The sequence below is a fragment of the Protopterus annectens genome, chromosome 1.part0, assembly GCF_019279795.1.
Source record: "Protopterus annectens isolate FY-2018-M chromosome 1.part0, PAN1.0, whole genome shotgun sequence".
Lineage (NCBI taxonomy): Eukaryota > Metazoa > Chordata > Ceratodontiformes > Protopteridae > Protopterus > Protopterus annectens.
Window position 1 is genome coordinate 1,360,331,024 of NC_056725.1, and position 19,237 is coordinate 1,360,350,260.

At 42.4% G+C, this 19,237-nt stretch overlaps 1 protein-coding gene across 2 annotated transcripts in view; it reads left to right on the forward strand.

Annotated features, from left to right (window-relative positions):
- Positions 1-19,237, forward strand: part of ZBTB24 (zinc finger and BTB domain containing 24) — a 325,243-nt gene that overhangs the window by 270,162 nt on the left and 35,844 nt on the right. For both annotated transcript variants that reach the window (XM_044066819.1, XM_044066828.1), the window contains exon 6: positions 10,886-10,967. In XM_044066819.1, the coding sequence (XP_043922754.1) occupies positions 10,886-10,967 (82 nt within the window). The remainder of the gene's footprint in view (positions 1-10,885; positions 10,968-19,237) is intronic.

The window sequence follows — 19,237 nt, forward strand, 5'->3', positions numbered from 1 at the left end:
ACAATATCAGACTGTTGCAGACCTGTTGTACTGTCATCAACCTTCTCATTAAAACAGTCTGGTTTGGAAGGGTGGTGCTTCCTACACTCCGATATAGTACCCTCATTTTGGAACCGACTCATATTGCAATGTACAGAAGCTTCAAATGTTGCAAATTAAAAGCTGCAGATCCAGGAATAGGCCTATTTTATCTTTGTCCGCAAAGCAGGGTGGCTACTCACTAAGTAGAAATTTGTCCCCCTCCTCCTCCTAAGTAACTGTCAAAACTTTCCAGTGAATTCTGATATCATCATTATATCATTATCTATGTCTTTTTTTTTTTTTTGAAGTGTTACTGTGAAAGGAATGCCGCGGTGGCATGGCAGTAGCGTTGTTACCTCACAGCAAGAGGTTCTCCCGTTCGATTCTCGGCATGGCTTGGGAGTGCCTTCTGTGTGGAGTCTGTATGTCCTCCCCATGGTTGGGTAGCATTCGAAAGGCATGCGTGCGTAAATGGGCGTGCCTTCGTTGAAGGTTGGGCGTTGAGCTGGCACCTCGGCGTTTCGTAAAAATCTACTGCCAATCATTAGCAGACCGGAGTTCCGCTGTGGCGACCCCTTACCGGGAAAAAGCCGAAAGACAAACAACAACTGTGAAAGGATAATTAAAAATGTTATTTATTTATTTACTTATTTATTTATCTTTTAGGTGATTCTGATCACAACTCATTACATTTCAAAACACTCACTGATGAGCACAAACTTTTCCCAGGAAAGCAAAAGTGTGACTATTGTTTACTTAATTATCACAAAAGTAATGGATCATTAATCCTTGGATGAGCTAGAACTGTTATTGATGATGAATGTAATATTACAAAGACCTGGCTACCTTATTTTTGGAAAATTAAATTAATCAAATTATGCAAAAAGAAAAGCCATGTTTTTCAACGATATAGAAAATACTGAATGCATAAACAAACCAAAATTTAACAAGATTTGTAAAGATTCCAAATTTATGGCTTGGCTTGAAAAAAATAAATTTGAGACAAAACTGGTTGGCAGTAATCAGAATAGTAAATTATGCTATCTATTTACTAACTCAAGTTAAACAATCGATATAGTCTGTAATATGGAAGGAAAGACATTAGCTGAACCTAAACAGATTGCAGAAGCATTTTACCTCTCTATTCTAAATGATCCGTACTCGGGCTTATCGTCACCTACTGCAAATTCAGTTGTAATGCAGAAGGGCATTGTCAGATTATTTCAAACTTCCTTATTAATAATTCATTGAAAACATGTATGAAAACATCTGTGGGATCTGACAGCATTTATACAGTACTAATTGCTAATATTTAAAATGTTCTAGTTCTGTATTTTATATTTAACAGACGTCCATCTAACGTTGTTGTCCCTTAGTCTTGAAAAAAGCCTACTGTTACATCTGTGTTTTAAAAAAAAGTAATAAACTTGAGATAAAAAATGATAGAGCAATTAGCCTCACAATGATAACAGATATATGTTTCAAAGATGTCTAATCCATCTTTTAAATGGTTCACTTAGCGGTTCATGTTCTACTAACATTAAATCAACATGATTTCACTACAAGTAGACCTATTTTCACTAGTCTAGTTTAATTTTTGACCAGGTTAGCCTTGCTATGAATATGGGATACTCTACTGGTGTTATCCTTTTAAGACCTTACTAAAGCTTTAGACACTTTAACTCATTCTAAAATACATAAAGCATTAGAATTATACAAATGTAATCCTCACTTGATTAAGTGGATCAGAACTAGGTTGTAGGACGGTCTTAATGTGTAACAATAGAAGGAGTCCATTCTAGCTACTTGCCAACATTTTGGTGGCTCCTCAGGGCTCACTTTCGGGTCTTTTGATTTTTTGATACTACACTTGCATGTAAATCATGCATGACTAATAAGTATACAGATTATTACAAAGATGGATATGTTGCATTATGTAAGTGTGACATAAATGCAACAAACAGATATTTAAAGGACATTACTGATTGGGCAAAAAATGGTGTTCATTTCAGTGAAAATAAATGTAAAACTGCTTTATTTTGGCAGACAAGTGCTAAGACATACAATAACTCTAAGTGGACCCTTTTCTGAATACACATATGAATGTAAAGATACTGGCATCAACATAGTAGTTAATAAATTTTCATTGGAGAAGCATGCTAATAACATAGAATCTGAAGTAGGAGATTCATTTGTCTGCAACCTGTGGGTTATGGATCCGATATCGGATCCGAACCGGCATGGTTAACCAGCTATGGATCCAAGCTCTCAGCTCCTCCCCTCACCCATAATGCCCTGCTCTCCCTACATGACCTCAGATCTAGTTTGCCGCGCTGGTGACCAGATTGGTGTTCTTAAGCTCTTCAACTAAGTGTATTTTTCAAGTGTTTAGAGAGTTAAATTTTGAATTTTTGTGTGAAAGTTGTGTGAAAGTTTAGGTTTCCCTTTTACTTAATTATACTTTTTTAGTGTTTTCATTTTAATTTTACTTATTTCCCTCCCCTCGCTGGTAGCGTAGTGTGTGTTTGGGCCTGTTGTGTGGTTTAGTTACTTTTACTTTTACCTTTAGTTTAAGTAACTTTTAGTACTTTGGGATGTCTGAACAACCCAAAGCTGTGTTCTCTAAGTGCTCCAAGTGTGGCCATAAGCTTTCCCCTGCTGATGGCCACACTCGGTGCGTTAGATGCCTTGGGGTTGAACACCTCACTTCTGGATGTTCCATTTGTGCCGGGTTCAACCCCAGGGCATTGAAGGAGCGGAGGTCCAAGCTTGTCTTGGCGGGTCTTTTGCCCCCGGACTCGGCTCCGGCCTCCGCTCCTTCGGGGGTAACCGTTTCTACGGTTGTCTCCTCTCCGGCTCCCTCTCCTCCTCCTGGGACTCAACCTCCCTGTAGTGGTTCGGAGGAGAGGGAAGCTAGAAAGAAGGACCGGAGGGAGAAGCACCATAAGCGGCGGGCCGAGACCTCTGTTTCGGCCCCGCCAGCCAAGCGGGCTTCTCCTCCGGCCTCCTTGTCTGCTGGTTCTCCCCCTCCTCGACTCCGGTCACCTGTGTGTTTTTCACCGGGACCTGAGGAGGAGGAGACCCGATCTCCGTCGAGGCTATCCAGGAGGCACTCTAGGCCTACCTCGGTAGCCTCGTCGAGATCGACCTATAGCCTGTCAGACGCTGATCTGGACCGGATGATGAGAAGGTTCATCCAGGCCCAGATGCAGATGGGAGTGCTCTTGCCTCCCCTCTGGGGAGCTCGACCCTTTCTTGAAACCAATTGCTCCTTCTCCGACCCGCTACCGGGTTCGGAGCAGTTGAGCCGAGCAGCCGGGCCGGGGTGGGTTGGCGCCGATAGTACTTGGTACCGGATCCGACCCTGCCCTCGAGTGCCGGATCCGACCTCGGAGCCTGGATCCGAGCCGGATCCGGGGGGATCAGTGCTCCTTCGGCGCCGTCTGTGTCGGAGCGCACTGTCCCTTCGGATCCGAGCACTTCGGCGCCGGCTCCGATCCACTCCTCGGATCCGAGGGGGAGCCGATTGTCGGATCCTTTGGTCAAGGTCGGCTCCCCTTCGGCTTTTGATGTAGTGGAGAGGGCCCTGTTGAGGGTCTCCGGACCCCGGCACTTGCTTCGGCTCCGTCCCGTGCTCCATCTGCACTGGGTCAGGCTTCCACCATCCGGCCCTTGGGATAGCCCACTCCTTTGCCCCAAGCTGTTCCCCTGGAACAGGTCACTGTTTGCGAGGAGTCCTCTGACAGCCCCCCGGAGGATGTTCCCCGCAAACATACGTGCAAAAGGAGGCACATTGACTCCCGAGTCTCTCACAGAAGACACGGACTTGGAGGAAGGGAAGGCTCCCAAGATCACCCCGAGGATGTCTCATTTGGAGACATCATGGAAATGCTCCGCATAAGGGGTGGTCTGCCCCAAGTCTTCCTCGGACGAGTCCGTGTTCTTGGAGGCATTTGAAGCGGGCCCGTCTACCTCTTGGGTGTCCCCTCCTGCCGACCCCCTGGTGGACCTCATTACCACCAGGGCGTGGAAGGAACCGGACACCGTGGAGCCAATGCCAAAAGGCCGACCGTATTCTCAGTCCCCGGCTGACCGTGCCCATTGGAGTAAGGGGCCTCCGGTAGATGCCATGTTGACGGCGGCCACCAAGAGGGAACTTGCTCAGGAGAGTCCCTCAGTCCATCCCCCGAGCAAGGAGTCTCGGATGATGGACTGCTTGGGGAAGCGGATGTTTAGTTCAGCAACCTTCTCAGTGAGGGCGCTGAACTACCTGGCACATGTGATTAGGATGCAGCGCGATCTTATAAAAGAATACGCTGCATCCCCCCCCAGAGTCCATGTCGGAGGAGGACAAAGTACTGCACTCCACCCGTATGGCCACTCTCAGGTCCGTCACTAATACCTCTATGCGGCTACTGTCCCATGCTACGGAAGGTGCCACTAGAGCCGCAGGGGCAGGCCTAGTTACTAGACGTCAGGCCTGGCTCCGTCATTGCGATTTCTCGGAGCCCTTCAAGGCGTCATTTGCGAACGCCCCTTTCGATGGTTCTGCCCTCTTTGGCAAAACTGTTCGTGACACTTTGACCCAGAGCGAGAAGGACGGGAAGACGCTGTCTGCCACATACTAATGGACAGGCGCTCCAGGAGGTTTCTCCGCTTCCGGCTGGGAGCCAGTCACTACCAATTCCGGGTCCTTCCCTTTGGTCTCACCACAGCCCCCAGGGTGTTCACCAAAGTATTAGCAGTGGTAGCGGCCCACCTGAAGCTTCAGGGGGTGCAGGTCTTTCCTTACCTGGACGACTGGCTTCTCACCGCCCCAACAAGGCATCTACTTCTCTTGGCGCGAGACTCCTTTCTCCATCTTGCTCCACGCCTGGGCATCACAATAAACACAAAAAAATCCAACCTAGCACCCACGCAGCTCATAGATTTTATAGGTGCCAGGTTAGACATGAGGAGATTGAGAGCCTTCCTCACAGCGGACAGAGTGCAAAGCCTACAGCTCCAGGTGCGGGCCATTCTCCACTCAAGCTCAGTTCCGGCGGAGTTGGTCCTGAGGGCCCTAGGGTCCATGGCGGCAGCGATAGCGCTTCTTCCTCTCGCCAGGTTCAATATGCGTATCCTTCAATGGACACTCATGGTTCAGTGGTCGTATCTTGCTCTTCCTATGCATCATCCCATTGCGATCAACAAAGCGTGCAGGCGGTCCCTCCTGTGGTGGCTACACTCTCCAGATCTCCACGGAGGCCGCCCCTTTTGTGCCTCTGCCCCTCTCGCCACGTTGACCACGGACGCCTCCCGCCTCGGGGGGGGGGGGGGCATTTTGCAGGCCGGACGGTCCAAGGCACGTGGGACGATTCAGAGACCTCACTGCATATCAATGTTCTAGAGATGAGAGCAGTGCTCTTAGCGTTGCTAGCACTTCAGGCCTTTCTTCCCTTGGGAACAATTGCGATTCAATCAGACAACATGTCTGTTGTCTGGTATATCAACAAACAGGGAGGAACCAGGTCTTACCCCCTTTGTCGAGAAGCCATGAGAGTGTGGGAATGGGCAATCTCCACCAACCGCTTTCTCATAGCAACGCATATTCCGGGTCGGTCCAACATCCTGGTGGACAAACTCAGTCGCACCATTCTCACCCCCTACGAGTGGTCTCTCAATACTCAGGTAGTGGAACGCATCTTCGCACAGTGGGGAACTCCTTGTTACGATCTTTTTGCGTCTCCCTCAAACACCAAATGCGACAGTTTTTTCGCTCTGATACCTCCTCCCGGAGGTTCCCCAAGAGACGCTCTGGTGCATGCTTGGCCACCCGGTCTTCTTTATGCTTATCCCCCCTTGCCTCTGATGCTCCAAGTTCTTCAGAAAGCCTCTCGGTTGGGGTGCAGAATGATCCTCATTGCTCCATTTTGGCCTCGACAGATCTGGTTCCCCTTCCTAAGGTCTCACTCAGTGAATCCTCCTTGGATTCTAGATCCCATTCCGGATCTGATATCTCATCCATCCCACTTATCTCCTCCGAACCTGGACAACCTGAAGCTGACCGCTTGGCTGCTCCAGTTCCACTCCTGATCAGGACTCCCGGTATTTCGTCCCCTGTTAAGGCCATCCTGGTGGCAGCTCATAAGCCATCCACTAGGAAAGTCTACAGTAGCAAGTGGAAACGGTTCTCTTTGTGGGCGGAGCGGCAAGGCCTAAACCCCTTCACAGTTCTCTCCCTTTGGTGCTTGACTTCTTAACCACTCTTTTTAATGATGGTGCCAGCAGTTCCACGGTCAAAGTACAACTTGCGGCAATTTCTCATTATCACATTGGTCATGACTCCAGTCCACTGATGTCTGCCAAATTGTGTAAGATTTTCCTTAAAGGTACTTTTCTTCTCAGGCCCCCTATAAAGCAAGCTGTTCCTCCTTGGGACCTTTCCTTAGTTCTTCAGGCCTTGACCGCCCCCCCCCCCTTCGAACCGGCGGCTACGGTAGATCTCAAATTCTTATCTTTCAAGACCGCCTTCTTAGTAGCCATTACTTCGGCCAAGAGAGTCTCAGAGCTTCAAGCATTATCAGCTAAACCTCCTTACTTGGTGTTTCATCCGGACCGTGTTTTTACCTCAGACCAACCCGTCTTTTCGTCCTAAGGTAGCTTCTGAAGCAAACATGAATCAATCCATTAACCTCCCTGTTTTCTTCCCTAAATATCAAAACAAGGGTGAATACAAGCTTCACTCCTTAGACGTTCACAGGCAACTTTGATTTTATCTAATCAGGATGGCTGGTCATAGGCAATCCGACCAGTTGTTCATTTCCTTTGCTAAATTTAATTTGGGCAAGCCAATTTCCAAAGTCTCATTATCTCGCTGGATTTCACAATGTATCTTACTAGCTTATCAAGCTTCGGGAAGGCCCGCACCGGAGGGTGTACATGCCCATTCAACCCGGTCAGTCTCTACCTCAGCAGCCTTTAAGGCTAGGATTCCTCTAGATGATATTTGTGCAGCAGCCACGTGGGCTTCATCTCATACCTTTATTTCCTACTACAAGTTGGATCTTACATCTAGGGGTAGAGCATCCTTTGGCTGCGCGGTGCTCCGGAATATCCTTCCATGATGGCCGCCCAAGATTCAGGTAGCTGGGGACTCTGTCCCACAGGTTGCAGACAAATGAATCTCCTACTTCAGATTTAGAAGTTATGTACTCACCATAACGTTCCATCTGAGTAGGTGTATTCATTTGTCTGCAACCATCCCGCCCTCCTATCCCCCTGGCCTTTCAGTTTCCTGCATATGTTGTGTTACCCTTTTCAGGGTATTTATGCTGTTGGCAAACTCGATCTGAGGTCATGTAGGGAGAGCAGGGCATTATGGGTGAGGGGAGGAGCTGAGAGCTTGGATCCATAGCTGGTTAACCATGCCGGTTCGGATCCGATATCGGATCCATAACCCACAGGTTGCAGACAAATGAATACACCTACTCAGATGGAACGTTATGGTGAGTACATAACTTCTAATTATGAGCGAGTTGCCAATCATAGCCCGCTTATGTGTTCAAGACATGGATGCCATGAATACATAAAACAGGGTTATAATCGGTGAGACAATCATAATTCGTTGCAGTACATGGAGCTTTATCTGTTCCATGCACTACTAGTTACAGGGAACAAAAATCGCCAAATGTTTTGCCGGCTTTAAAAGCTGTAAAACACTTAGTGAGCGCTGTCAAGAGAGGTAGTGTAACGCAGTCCATTATGCTTATGCTTACCTTTCATGACTCCAAACTGTCTAGATTTTCATAGGGTTTTTGCATTATTGCTTCATATTTTTGGTCTGTTCCTCATAATATCTGTGGTTTTCAGACAAACCACAGAAAGTTGAAGTTGCTAAATAAGTGACACACATTTGAATTTTAGTATTTTTATGCAGCTAAACACATTCTGTTATTCTAGCAACTTTGTAATTTTATTTATTTTTTTTTTGTACAGGAAGTTAGGGATACATTAAGGGTACGGACAGCAAGTAAAAACAAATGTGTTGTTCTGCCTCTATGATTTGATTGTCAGTACAGACAGATTTTACTACAGAGAGCTAGACCCAACCTTAACAACATAAGCAGGGGGTGCTTCACAGTTGTTAAGATTGGGTCGCATGTCACTTAACGGGATTGTCTTTTTTCCAAACATCTGAGTGAAATTACCACGCTCCATGCAGTATATCAGTATCAAGGCCTTAAAACGTATTGGTCTAATGCTAAATTTTTTTTTCTTAATAGATGATCAAAATATGTTTGTATTATTTATTTGAGATCCTTAGTAGAATATAGTAATGTGTTCTGTATTTAGAAGTGAACTTCAAAACCAGGAATCAGTTGAAAGACAATTTACAAAGCATCTCCAGCTGTTAGTTTATAATGGTAGATGTTTAAAGTTGAAACTGTTTTTTTTTCTCTATTACAGATAATTTTCAAGGTAAAGCTGTCTTAACCTATAAAGCTTTCAATGAAACACTGTAGGCTCTACCAAACATTAGAACTATATTCAAATTCCATCTTTCAAAAGTGTAAAACAATGAGTGAGAAGGTCACTGAAAAAACAATCAGTAAAAACAAAATGAAAACTCCAGCAAAGCTAGAACTTCCACTGAGTGACCTCCCAAACCTCTTGTATCAGAGGCACATGGGATATATGCAAATGAACCTTATGAACATCAGGTGTTTCAGCTCATTGGCGATTCTGAATGCCCATGACTTGTTTTGTCGTTTAACTGGACAATTTCAGGCCAATAAAGCCAAACCCCACTAGCTGTGGATATGCAAATGTCATGTGGATTTTCAGTGGTATTTCAGAATTCCCATTTTCGCAGTCTTAATATGTTTTGATTCATCTTTCAGAAGTATAAAAACATATTTTTATGCCCACTTATGTAAGTAAATGTATTACTCGGGTGAGCCTAAGAATTTGGAACGGACTTTCTGTGGTATATGGGCTTGTGACAGTTTGTTAAATTTAAGGAAAATTTGTTCTCATGGACAGGACATGATACTTTAAATCCAAAATGTATGGTGTCAGTGTATTATAATGGCCTCAAGGCTTAAACAGTGTTTATATAACTTATGACCATATTATTTGCCTTATTTAGAACAGACCCGCTGACCTGGAATGCTTTCTCAAATGAACTGCGACAGTTAGCCAAACTGTCTGCCTTTTCTAACCAGCTTAAAATGCATCTTAAACAAGAAGCAAAATGTTTTTGTTCTGATGGCATAACATCAACAGCAATTATTTAGATTTATTGCTGCAAGGTCTTCTTTTGATTAAGATTGTAATGGTGGTTTGATTTATATTTTTCTTAATGCTAGTATTAAAAATGCTACTACATACTTTTTAAGATGCAAAGTTATCATTTGCTGTTTGTTTGATATGCATTGTATCCATATTTTAAATTAATTTATAACTAGATTTTTACTAAAAAAGCACCCTCATGGTCCTTATTTCCCTATAAAACAAGTAAAATAAAATATGAGTACATTAGAAAATTTCATGTAGATTTTCAGTGGTATTTCAGAATTCCCATTTTCGCCGTCTTGGTATATTTTGATTCATTGTGATGCACATATGTTTATGCAAAATTAGAATATTTTGTTTTTTTGTAGACCGTATTTGAAGCTTGCAGGAATCTGGTAGTGCACATTTGACAAAAAGGTATCACAAACGGTGAAATCTCTGAAACCTTCCCTGGAGTTTGGGATGCTTTTGTCTTCTCCATATCCAAGATAAAAAATACAGTTCATTGAGTTGGATTGTTGATGATCTTTGTGAGATTCAGGTTTATGACTGGATGAACACAGTTCTTGAATCCTAGCTAGTTGTTGAAGCAGTGGATTGGAAGGCTTGGCAACTTCAGAACAGTTGTCCAAGTATGCATATGCTGTAATCTTGGAATTGTGCACAGATATGGATGTAGCTGTTTTGTAAAAGTGCTGATGGTATGCCAAAAAGTAGGATTACAAACTGGAAATGAAATTGATCACTTTAACTGGAAGAAGGTTTGTGTGAAGTTGGAGACTAACCTTGCTATATATTCCAATCTGCATATTTAGGGTTGCTATTGATTTGTCATTGGAAGCAGATTAACGAGAGTGAGATTTCAAAACTGCTTTTAACAGTCATGAACTGATTAAACAAGGCCAGATCCTAAAGTGATCCGCATTGCGTGGCTTTCTTGAGGTCACTCGACTGAATCTTATTTGCTAATGTGAAGGATGCCAACTGTAATTTATTTTATCTAGGAAATGTAGGGCTGGGGATAAAACAGTTTGCAACTCTTGTGAAGGTGTTTGAAGACTAGTCTGTGGATATGGTTCCTGACAATGATCTGTTTTTTCTTCTATTAAATGCTGGGGAAACTATTTCAAACAACTTTTTTGTTTATTTAATAGTGGATGGGGGATGGGATAACTAATACAGTGTAGTTCCTTAGTAGTATATCTGCTCTTAGTCCTTTTGGGTACAGTGCTGACTTTAACTTTTTCTGGTAGAGGATAAAGTATTTTTAAAATGAAAAAACAATGCCTGCACACATTATTTTTCATTCTTCTTTTAACTGAATCCTGCCTCAGGCCTTCTTTGCCTTTTTCACCACACCTGCTTCTCTAAATATACTTGTTTCCGGTGGGGCATTAAAAATGTCTGTATAGATATTGGCTGCTGTGTATTAGAATTTATAACTTGTCATTAAACAAAATGCTTAATGACTTGCTTAGCTATTCTTATGGTTGTGTAACTGATATGAACAGTGCTAACAGACAAAAAAAGCTGAAATTGATATTAACAGACAATTTAATTTTCTAATTTTTAACCCTTTTTTCCTGAGGTGAGAAGCCCTTTACGTGTGACATCTGTGGAAAGTCTTTCACAGCAAAAAGTTCTCTTCAAACTCACATTAGAATTCACAGGTAAAGTATTTTTAAGTACAATATTCTTGTATAAGACTTATCACATTGTATTTATCCACACAGTTGTGTGAATCAGTCCTCAGTGTCTCACCTCACCAAGGCCACATTATTTAGATGACTCAAGCTCCTTCACTCTTTTTCATTACTGTTTAGGCCAGCTTTCTTTCATTTATCTCCCCCTTGACTTACTGCTTGATTTTCTTTGCCACCGGCTTGTCCTAACAGTAGGTCACACTGGCTTTTTAATTGTGTTGCTGTTTCCTTATAAACTTATGCATTTCATATTTTCTTCCCTTCACATTTTTCCATAACTTGTAGCATTTGCTATTTTTTAAGTGTTGCTTAACTGCCTTCCCCATTCATTAGTCAATTAAAAGCTTATTAATATTTATTTTTCCTAGTGCTTATACTAATGAATGTTTAATATCTTTTGATAAAAATAAAATGCTTGAATTTAAAAATAATGACTTAATATACTGGAACCAATTCTTATCCACTAATGGAGTTTATTCAGCTAACCATCTAATTTCTAGATGCAGCCTACATAATAATAAGTGGATAGACATACAAACCTGCAGAGAATTTATATATAACAAAACTATATTTTCCTTAGAAACCCATGGAAACAACATACCTAAAACACTAAGAACTTTTGACTGATATAATTGATGGTTCTTTGAAAGGCACCTCATTTATATCCCCTAATATATAAAGTCATTAGATCTGATAATAATTCCACGAATGCTTCTTTTTGTAAATACTCCACCAAAATAAATAATGGAGAATTTACTACTAAAAACAAGAAATTACTTCTAAAATCAGTACAAAAAACAACAATTTCTACTTACTGTAAAATATACACGTGGAAATTCCTCCATAGAAGTTATTATACCCCTCAAAGAATTGCAGATATGTACAAAACAAATTATATGAAATATTGGAGATGTAAAGGTATAGAAGCTGACTGGTTTCATATGACTGTTGCATGTAATATGTTATCCCAATTTTGGAAGGAATTTGAATATTTCTGTAAGGTCTTATGGAATGATAATTGTGAAATTTCAAGTTCACTCATTTTATTTAATGTACCAATACCAGAAATCGTACCCAGATCTCAAACACACCTTATTTGGTCAATACTTGCAGTAGCAAGAAAGGTTGTGACAAAAAAATGGAAAACTTAACTCTCCTATATCTTTCAGAAATTAATTTATTTATTTAGCCAGGACCTTATGTGAAAAAGAAATATCTAGTTTAAAAATGAATACAAATAATTTAACACACAAATTAATTGCTTGGGAAAAGTTACAATCATTGTTAAAAAGTATTAGATGATTTCCTGAATGTATATAGAAGTATTTACTTGTTATGGACTTTGTAAATAATTTGTTTTAGTTTTGATTGTAAATGTTATTACTGTTGTTATTCTTGTTATAAAAAAAAATAAAAAACATTTTTGAAAAAAAAAAATCCATTGTGGCCACCCATTTTTCTGGGTCTGTGAACTTGCTGTAGTTTATGATCCCCATCACTTACTGGCTGCTTTACCTGTCCCATGATTTACCCACTGCACTGGTGAGGGCCAAGGCAGGAATAACATTCTCAATTGTCAAAGCCCTCTACTCAAGACCTGAGTCTGTTCAATTTATCTTCCCATTTTACCTATAAAATGGGAATCTCTTAGGTAAATAAAAGGCGTATTGTCGTCTTTCATCACAATTATTCACTTCTTCACTTGTAGTCGTCAACTTTTATTCTTGTAAGCTTTCTCCTAAACTGTCATTATCCCATACACTTGTATTCAACTGTATATAAAAAATGCATGCATAAATGTACTTTTGTTTTCTTTTAAATTCTTCTCCAATTGTACTTTGTTGTTCCCGGATATACACAGCTCCCTTCCTCTCTTTTGTCTGACTTTTTTTTTACTTAACCACATATCCTACAACTGCCACATCTTGATCTTGTCTTCTTGGCCAGTGTCTGTGTAATACCTGTAGAGTTCACCAGCCTTTCGGTAGATGTAATGTGATGCTGACCACCTTCCTGGCCATGCTACTGCTGGTACCCAGCTTGTAACACTCAGTGATTCCTCCCTTACTGGTATATCCTGCTATCATTCTTTTTATCTGCATCTTCTTTTAACTTTCTTGTAAAATATTCTTTCCTTACCTTTCCTTTCATTGTACTAGAACCTTGGTTACATTTAGATTTGTAGTATTTTCCACATTTAGGTGGAGATAAGCTCCTGTGCATTCTTCCCATGTGTTTCCTCATTCTCCATTCCTTCCAGACTTGTTTTCGTTAAACCCACTTTTTTCTCTGCCTGATTGTTCTGGCAGAATAAGATATGGGTATAACCACTGAAAACGCTACTGGTTTAAGTTCTAGATCTTTCTTACCTCTCCATTGACTATTTCTTCCAAAAGCCATTTTTTTCTTTGGCCATGACTACATGCAGGCTTGCCATCCTCCTGATATCTTTTGTCATGGTGTGCTGTGCTTTCTTTGTGGCCAGTGTTGCTTCTGTTTCTGTTCCCCCTCCTCTTATTTGTTGAACCTTCTGATAGAATCTTTGGAAATCTGACATTTGGACAATTGCAGTTTCAGTAAATACCACTGTCATTAAATGGTTCTGCTGAAAACCATTTTCAGCTAACTTGACTTTGCCCTTTTCCCATTATTGTGTTACTGTGTATGTGTGTGCGTATGTTAGGGAGGTGTGAGGGGATGCCCCTCAGTATGAGGGGACAGGGGGATTGCCCCTTTAAAAAAGTTGTAGTTCTGATTTGTATTTTTATGCTTTTTTTAGCTTTTAATGGAAGCATTTACATTCGCTTGTCAATATGAATCTACATCTTCAGGTATTACAATGCGGTTTATCTTTCTATCTTCATTTTCACTCATTCCTTCCTCTCTGTTTAGCTTCTTTATTATACATCCCAGCTTCTCCACTGCTTCTCTTAATCCAGAGTCTTAGTCACCTGCCCTAAAGAAACTGAATAGCTTCTACAGGTGCCAGAGTCATATAGGTCCTTATATAATAATTGGTACTTCAGATCCAGTTATTTGCCTTTCCAGTGAAAAGTCTACTAAACTACTTACTTCCTGTACTGTTTGGCCAACTGGTAAAGACTATATGGCTATTAGAAGATTTGGCTAAAAGTATATACGTCTGCCACTTTTTAGGGCTATTAGTTACCAAACCCATACAATCAGATACTTTTTGTGTATTTTGCTTAACTTAGGCAGTGACCTATTCGATTTAGAGGACTCTGATACAAAATCCTCTGCATTATCTCTTCTTAACTTTGCTTCTCAAGTTGCTAGGCATTTTGTTAAGTGCAGCTATGATGCTGCTGATGCTTCTTCTAGAGCATCTGCTACTGGGTCTGTTCTTCATAAATTCTCATGGCTTCGACTGTAACCTTTACCTGAGGATGCCAAAGCTAAGCTTCTGGATGGGCAACATCTGTTTAGTTCTGCAGTTGCATAACTTTTCAAGACTTTGCAGGAGAGAGGTAAGGTCATGCAAGATTTTAAACAAATCTTCCTTTCTCCTGTACCCAAGTTCCAGAGAAACTATCCTAGTGAGGCTGGTCCCATTGCTCATAAAAAACAGAAACCTTCTCAAAAGGGTAGAAAAATCCAATAAAATTAAATTTCAAGACAAGTCTCAACAGGATTCCAAACCTTCCCGTTCAGACACAAACCAAACTCTGATTATCAACCTTTGCTACAGTAGCCTGTGTTCATAAGGCACTGGGTGGCCATACCGGGGCTAAATTTACAATTTCCATCCAGTTAAGGTTTCATTTGAATAAGCTCAAGGATGAACTCTGTTTTACATGGATGGGTAGCATATTCCATAGTGCAGGGATCCTTTGTGACACATCTCTCTCTCTCTCTCTCCAGCAATTTCTGTTTATGTCATGAGCGAAGTTCACATCCCTGGAGCTAGTGTTTCTGGTGCTTTTTTTGTTTTGCGCATGTGCAGTAGATCCATCAGGGTTGGGTCTGAGGAAGGCCTATAAGCCAGACAAAGATTCCTTCTCATCAGTCTGTAGGAGACTGAATACAGAGACAGAGCCTTTAGGCAGTCAGTGTTGGATAGGGTATTTATGCCTTGAATTCTGCTAGTAAGTTTATGAATGTTCTAACTGTTGCAAGTGTCTGGTTAGATACATTCCAAAGGGGGCATTGTATTCAGTGATGGGTCTGTTAAGAGCTGAGTGTAGTGGTTCTATAACTTCCTTGGTCCTGGATGCCATACACTTACCTATAAGTTGGGCAACATAGAATGATTTTCTTACTGTCTTAGCTACATGTTGGTCAAAGGCCAGATTGCTGTCTAAATATGTTCCAAGATCCCTTGCTGCTGGGTCAATGCTGAGGGTTTTTTATTGATGGAGTAATTAACTTGGGTTAACATTTTTTGGTATTGAGTTGGAGGTCATGGCTTTGGCACCTGTCATTTTTCTGTGTTAAACACTCTTGCAAGATGTTGATGCCTTGGGGGATAATCTGTATTAGCTTGCAATTTACAGTCATAGGTTGGTACTGGGCTATCGGCCCTAGGGCCTATATAAGCCTAGCCATAACAATCCCTGGCTATTTCTTCCCACAGTATTTACTTCCCTGGACCTCTGTCTAGCAGGGCGACTGACGTGATGCCCAGGGTGAATTTCCTATTTCCCATCCAATCATCAAGGTTCCTTTTGAAGAGGGCCAAAGAGATGCTCTGCTTGACATGTATGGGCAGTCTATTCCAGAGTCTGGAGAGTCTCTAGGTAAGGAACCTATCCCTCCAGCATGTTTTGTTCATTGTGATGACAAGGATTAGATCCCTGGAGCGTGTGACTCTGAGGGATTGGGATTTCTTTAAGTGTAGCATGTCCAACAACTCTGGGTTTGACGTGGCCTTGTATGTTAAGCAGAGATCGCCTCTGAGTCGACGATATGCGACAGAGTATAGGTAGAGGTTTTTTAGACTGTCAGCATAGGGCATCTGCTTTAGGCCTGTGATTCTTTTAGTGAGGTATTTCTGCTGCCTTTCCAGTTGCAGATGTCTTGAGAGGTACATACCAAATTGGGCGTTTATATTCTATAATGTGTCTAATGAGGGATGAGTACAGTGGGACAATAACCTTCTTTTTTCTGGATGAAAAGCCCTTAGTGATGAGGTGTGCCACATAGGATTTCCTGAATGTTGTGGCGATGTGGTTATCAAAGATGAGACCACTGTCCACCCGTGTCCCTAAGTCTCTTATTACATTTTCAGTGTTTAGTGTACTGCCACCTATGTGGTAATTTACAGGTACATGTTTTTTCCCAGAGGGGATAACTATACATTTCTTGGCATTGTGCTTGAGCCCATGGGTCTGGCACCAAGCATCTGTTTTTGTAAGGCCCTTTTGTAGAATATCCACATCATTTGGGGATTCAATAATGGCTCCCAGTTTGCAGTCATCTGCGAACTTTGTTAGCCAGAGTTCCTTAGTGTTGACCTGTACTTCAGAGAAGTAGATGCCAAACAAGAGTGGTCCTAGGACTGAACCCTGAGGTACTCCATTTGTCACTTGTCTGGAGCTGGATTTGATGTTGGCTACTTTTACATTGTGGGTTCTGTCAGTAATCCAGTTGGCAACCCATCGAGTGACGTAGGGACTGATGCCCAGCTTAGTAAGTTTATCTATGATTCCAGAATGGGGGATGGTGTCAAAGGCCTTGGCAAGGTCCAGATAGGCTGTGTGGGCCACCTTACCTTGTCCACGGCTCGGGAGACTGATTCAAAGAAGTCAATCAGGTTCAGTAGACAAGATCGGCCCTTCACGAACCCAAAACTGCATTGGGTCCAATGTTTGAAGGTTGCCAATGTCTTTATTTATAAGTTCCATGATAATACGTTCCATGGCCTTGCAGATCAGGCTCGTCAGACTGATGGGGCGGTAGTGCCCGGGATCCAAGGTAGATCCCCCCTTGTGGAGTGGGATAACTGTAGCTGTGCGCCACTCAGTGGGCATGAAGCCTGAGGTGAGGTTATGATTAAATATGGCACTTAGGTGAGGTGCCAGTTCATTTTGTAGTTCATGTAATACACAGCCTGGGATGTCACCTGGTCCCATGGATGCTGTATTCTTAGCTTTGGAGAGTGCGTTTTTTACCTGTGTGGCTGTTATTACCAGAATTTGGCAATCTTTTGGTATTGAGATGGGCCCTTTGGGGGGGTGAGAGGGGGGTGAAGTTTGCACTGAATCAATCTGCCAGGATATTGGCAATATGCTTGGGATTGTATATTTAATGCCATTCTGTTGTAGCTCAGAGCAGATCTGAGCATTGCCATTTAGATTCTGAAAATAGCTATGGAATGCCTTGTCGTTGTCTTTGGAATCTTTGGCAATTTTATTTTCGTAACTAGCTTTGGAGGATTTTATGAGGGATTTCAACTTATTAATGAGGCTGGTAAGGGAGTTTTTTGCATCCTGGGATTTTCCTTTTCTGCAACAGTTTCTTCCTTTTGTTGTAAAGTTTGTTTATGGCAAGGAACCAGATTGGCTTCCTTTTTTTGGTGGAGAGTGTCTTGGTTCTATTGGGGATGGCATGATTCATGCGCGAGTGGATGTGCTTGTACAGTGCCTTAATTTAGGATTCAGCAGTTGGACTTTCAGTTCCCGTCTGCATGGTTGTCATGAGGTTTATCACTTCTGACATGAGTAGCATGAAGTTGGCTTTGGAGAAGTTTTTTAAGGAGGTTTCCTTACACAGGGGTGGATGGCAAGGGTGATTAGCTTATGGTCAGACCTGACCAACGAGGGGGTGACCGTAGATGGGGAGCATCGATTTCCCATGTTGGTAATCACCAGGTCTAGGATATTGGAGCCCCTGTTAGGACTATGGATTAGTTGATGCAGGCCATTGGAATTTATGAATTCCAAGAACCATTGGGCAAAGGTGTTAGTACATGAGTAGTTTTCCCAGTTAATGGCAGAGTAGTTGAAATCACCCAGTATTAGGGTGTTTGGTTGTATCTTAATATTTTCCAGTATGTTTAGAAAGGTGTAGTGAGAATCTTGGGGCATGGTGGGGGATCTGTAGCAAGCTACACTTTGGGTTGCAGTCTTACCTAGTGTTAGTTGCACCTGGAGAATTTCAGATGCATTGATGTTGGGCAACTAGCCTGGTGTTGTGAATATCCTTGGTGAATGTGGACACTTCTCCACCTTTAGTGTTTCGGTCCTGGTTTGGTGGCCGAAAAGTGTGGTAAGAGTTGCAGCCTGGTATTGCAGGGGTGCTCTCTGGAGCCTTGAACCAGGTCTCAGTTATTGCACAGATATCAAAGCTCTCCATTTTTAGGAGTGCCTCGAGAGAGTGCATTTTCAGGTTTAGACTTCTAGCATTGAGTAGCATTACCTTCAGATTTTGCATGCTTGTACCTGTTACGACGGTGGTTTTCTCCTTTGAACTTTGCCTAAAAAAGGCACTATAGGGGTGGCAAGAACCTTAGCCAGTAACCTGAATCCCAGGGGTGACAGGTGCAGACCATCTCTGGCAAAGCATCATGGTCTGTCGATCATGTCATCCCAGGCAGACAGATACTGGATCCCCATTGAATGACACCAGAAGCTTAGCCAATTGTTGAAGTCAATCATGTTGTCCTTATACTGTGGTATCATTCTGGGTGAAGGCAGGATGCTACTCAGGGCTAAGGTCATACCTGCCTGGGCTTTGATCCGAGAGCTCTTCGGTTCATAGGTAGGTACTAGGCTATCGGCCGTAGGGCCTTTACAAGCCTAGCCAAAAAGGTACCCTGGCCTTTGCCACCAAAGAAAATAATTTTCCTGTGCCCCTGTTGAGCAGAGCCACAGAGGTGATCCCTGGGGTGAATTTCCTCTTCCCCATCCAATCATCAAAATTTTTCTTGAAGATTGCTAATAAGGAGCTTTGTTTGATATAGATAGGTAGTTTGTTCCAGAGTATGGGAAGTCCATGCGTCTTTTCATGTATTCCAGGGAGGTACATCTCAAGTCATTCATGCCAACATGGACAATGACAGAGTCATATTTGTACTTGTTGTGGAGTGACTTAAGTGCATGCGTTATGTGGTGGATCCTGGCACCCGACAGGCAGCTGACTGTAACTTTCTCCTTGTTCAGCCTGGTGAGTGGGACATCAGTGTGCCTGACTATAGATACACCTATGACTAAAGTGTTGGGTACGTTACCTTGCCTTAGGGGCTGTTGTTGGGTGGCACACTGGTGTTGTGAGTTATG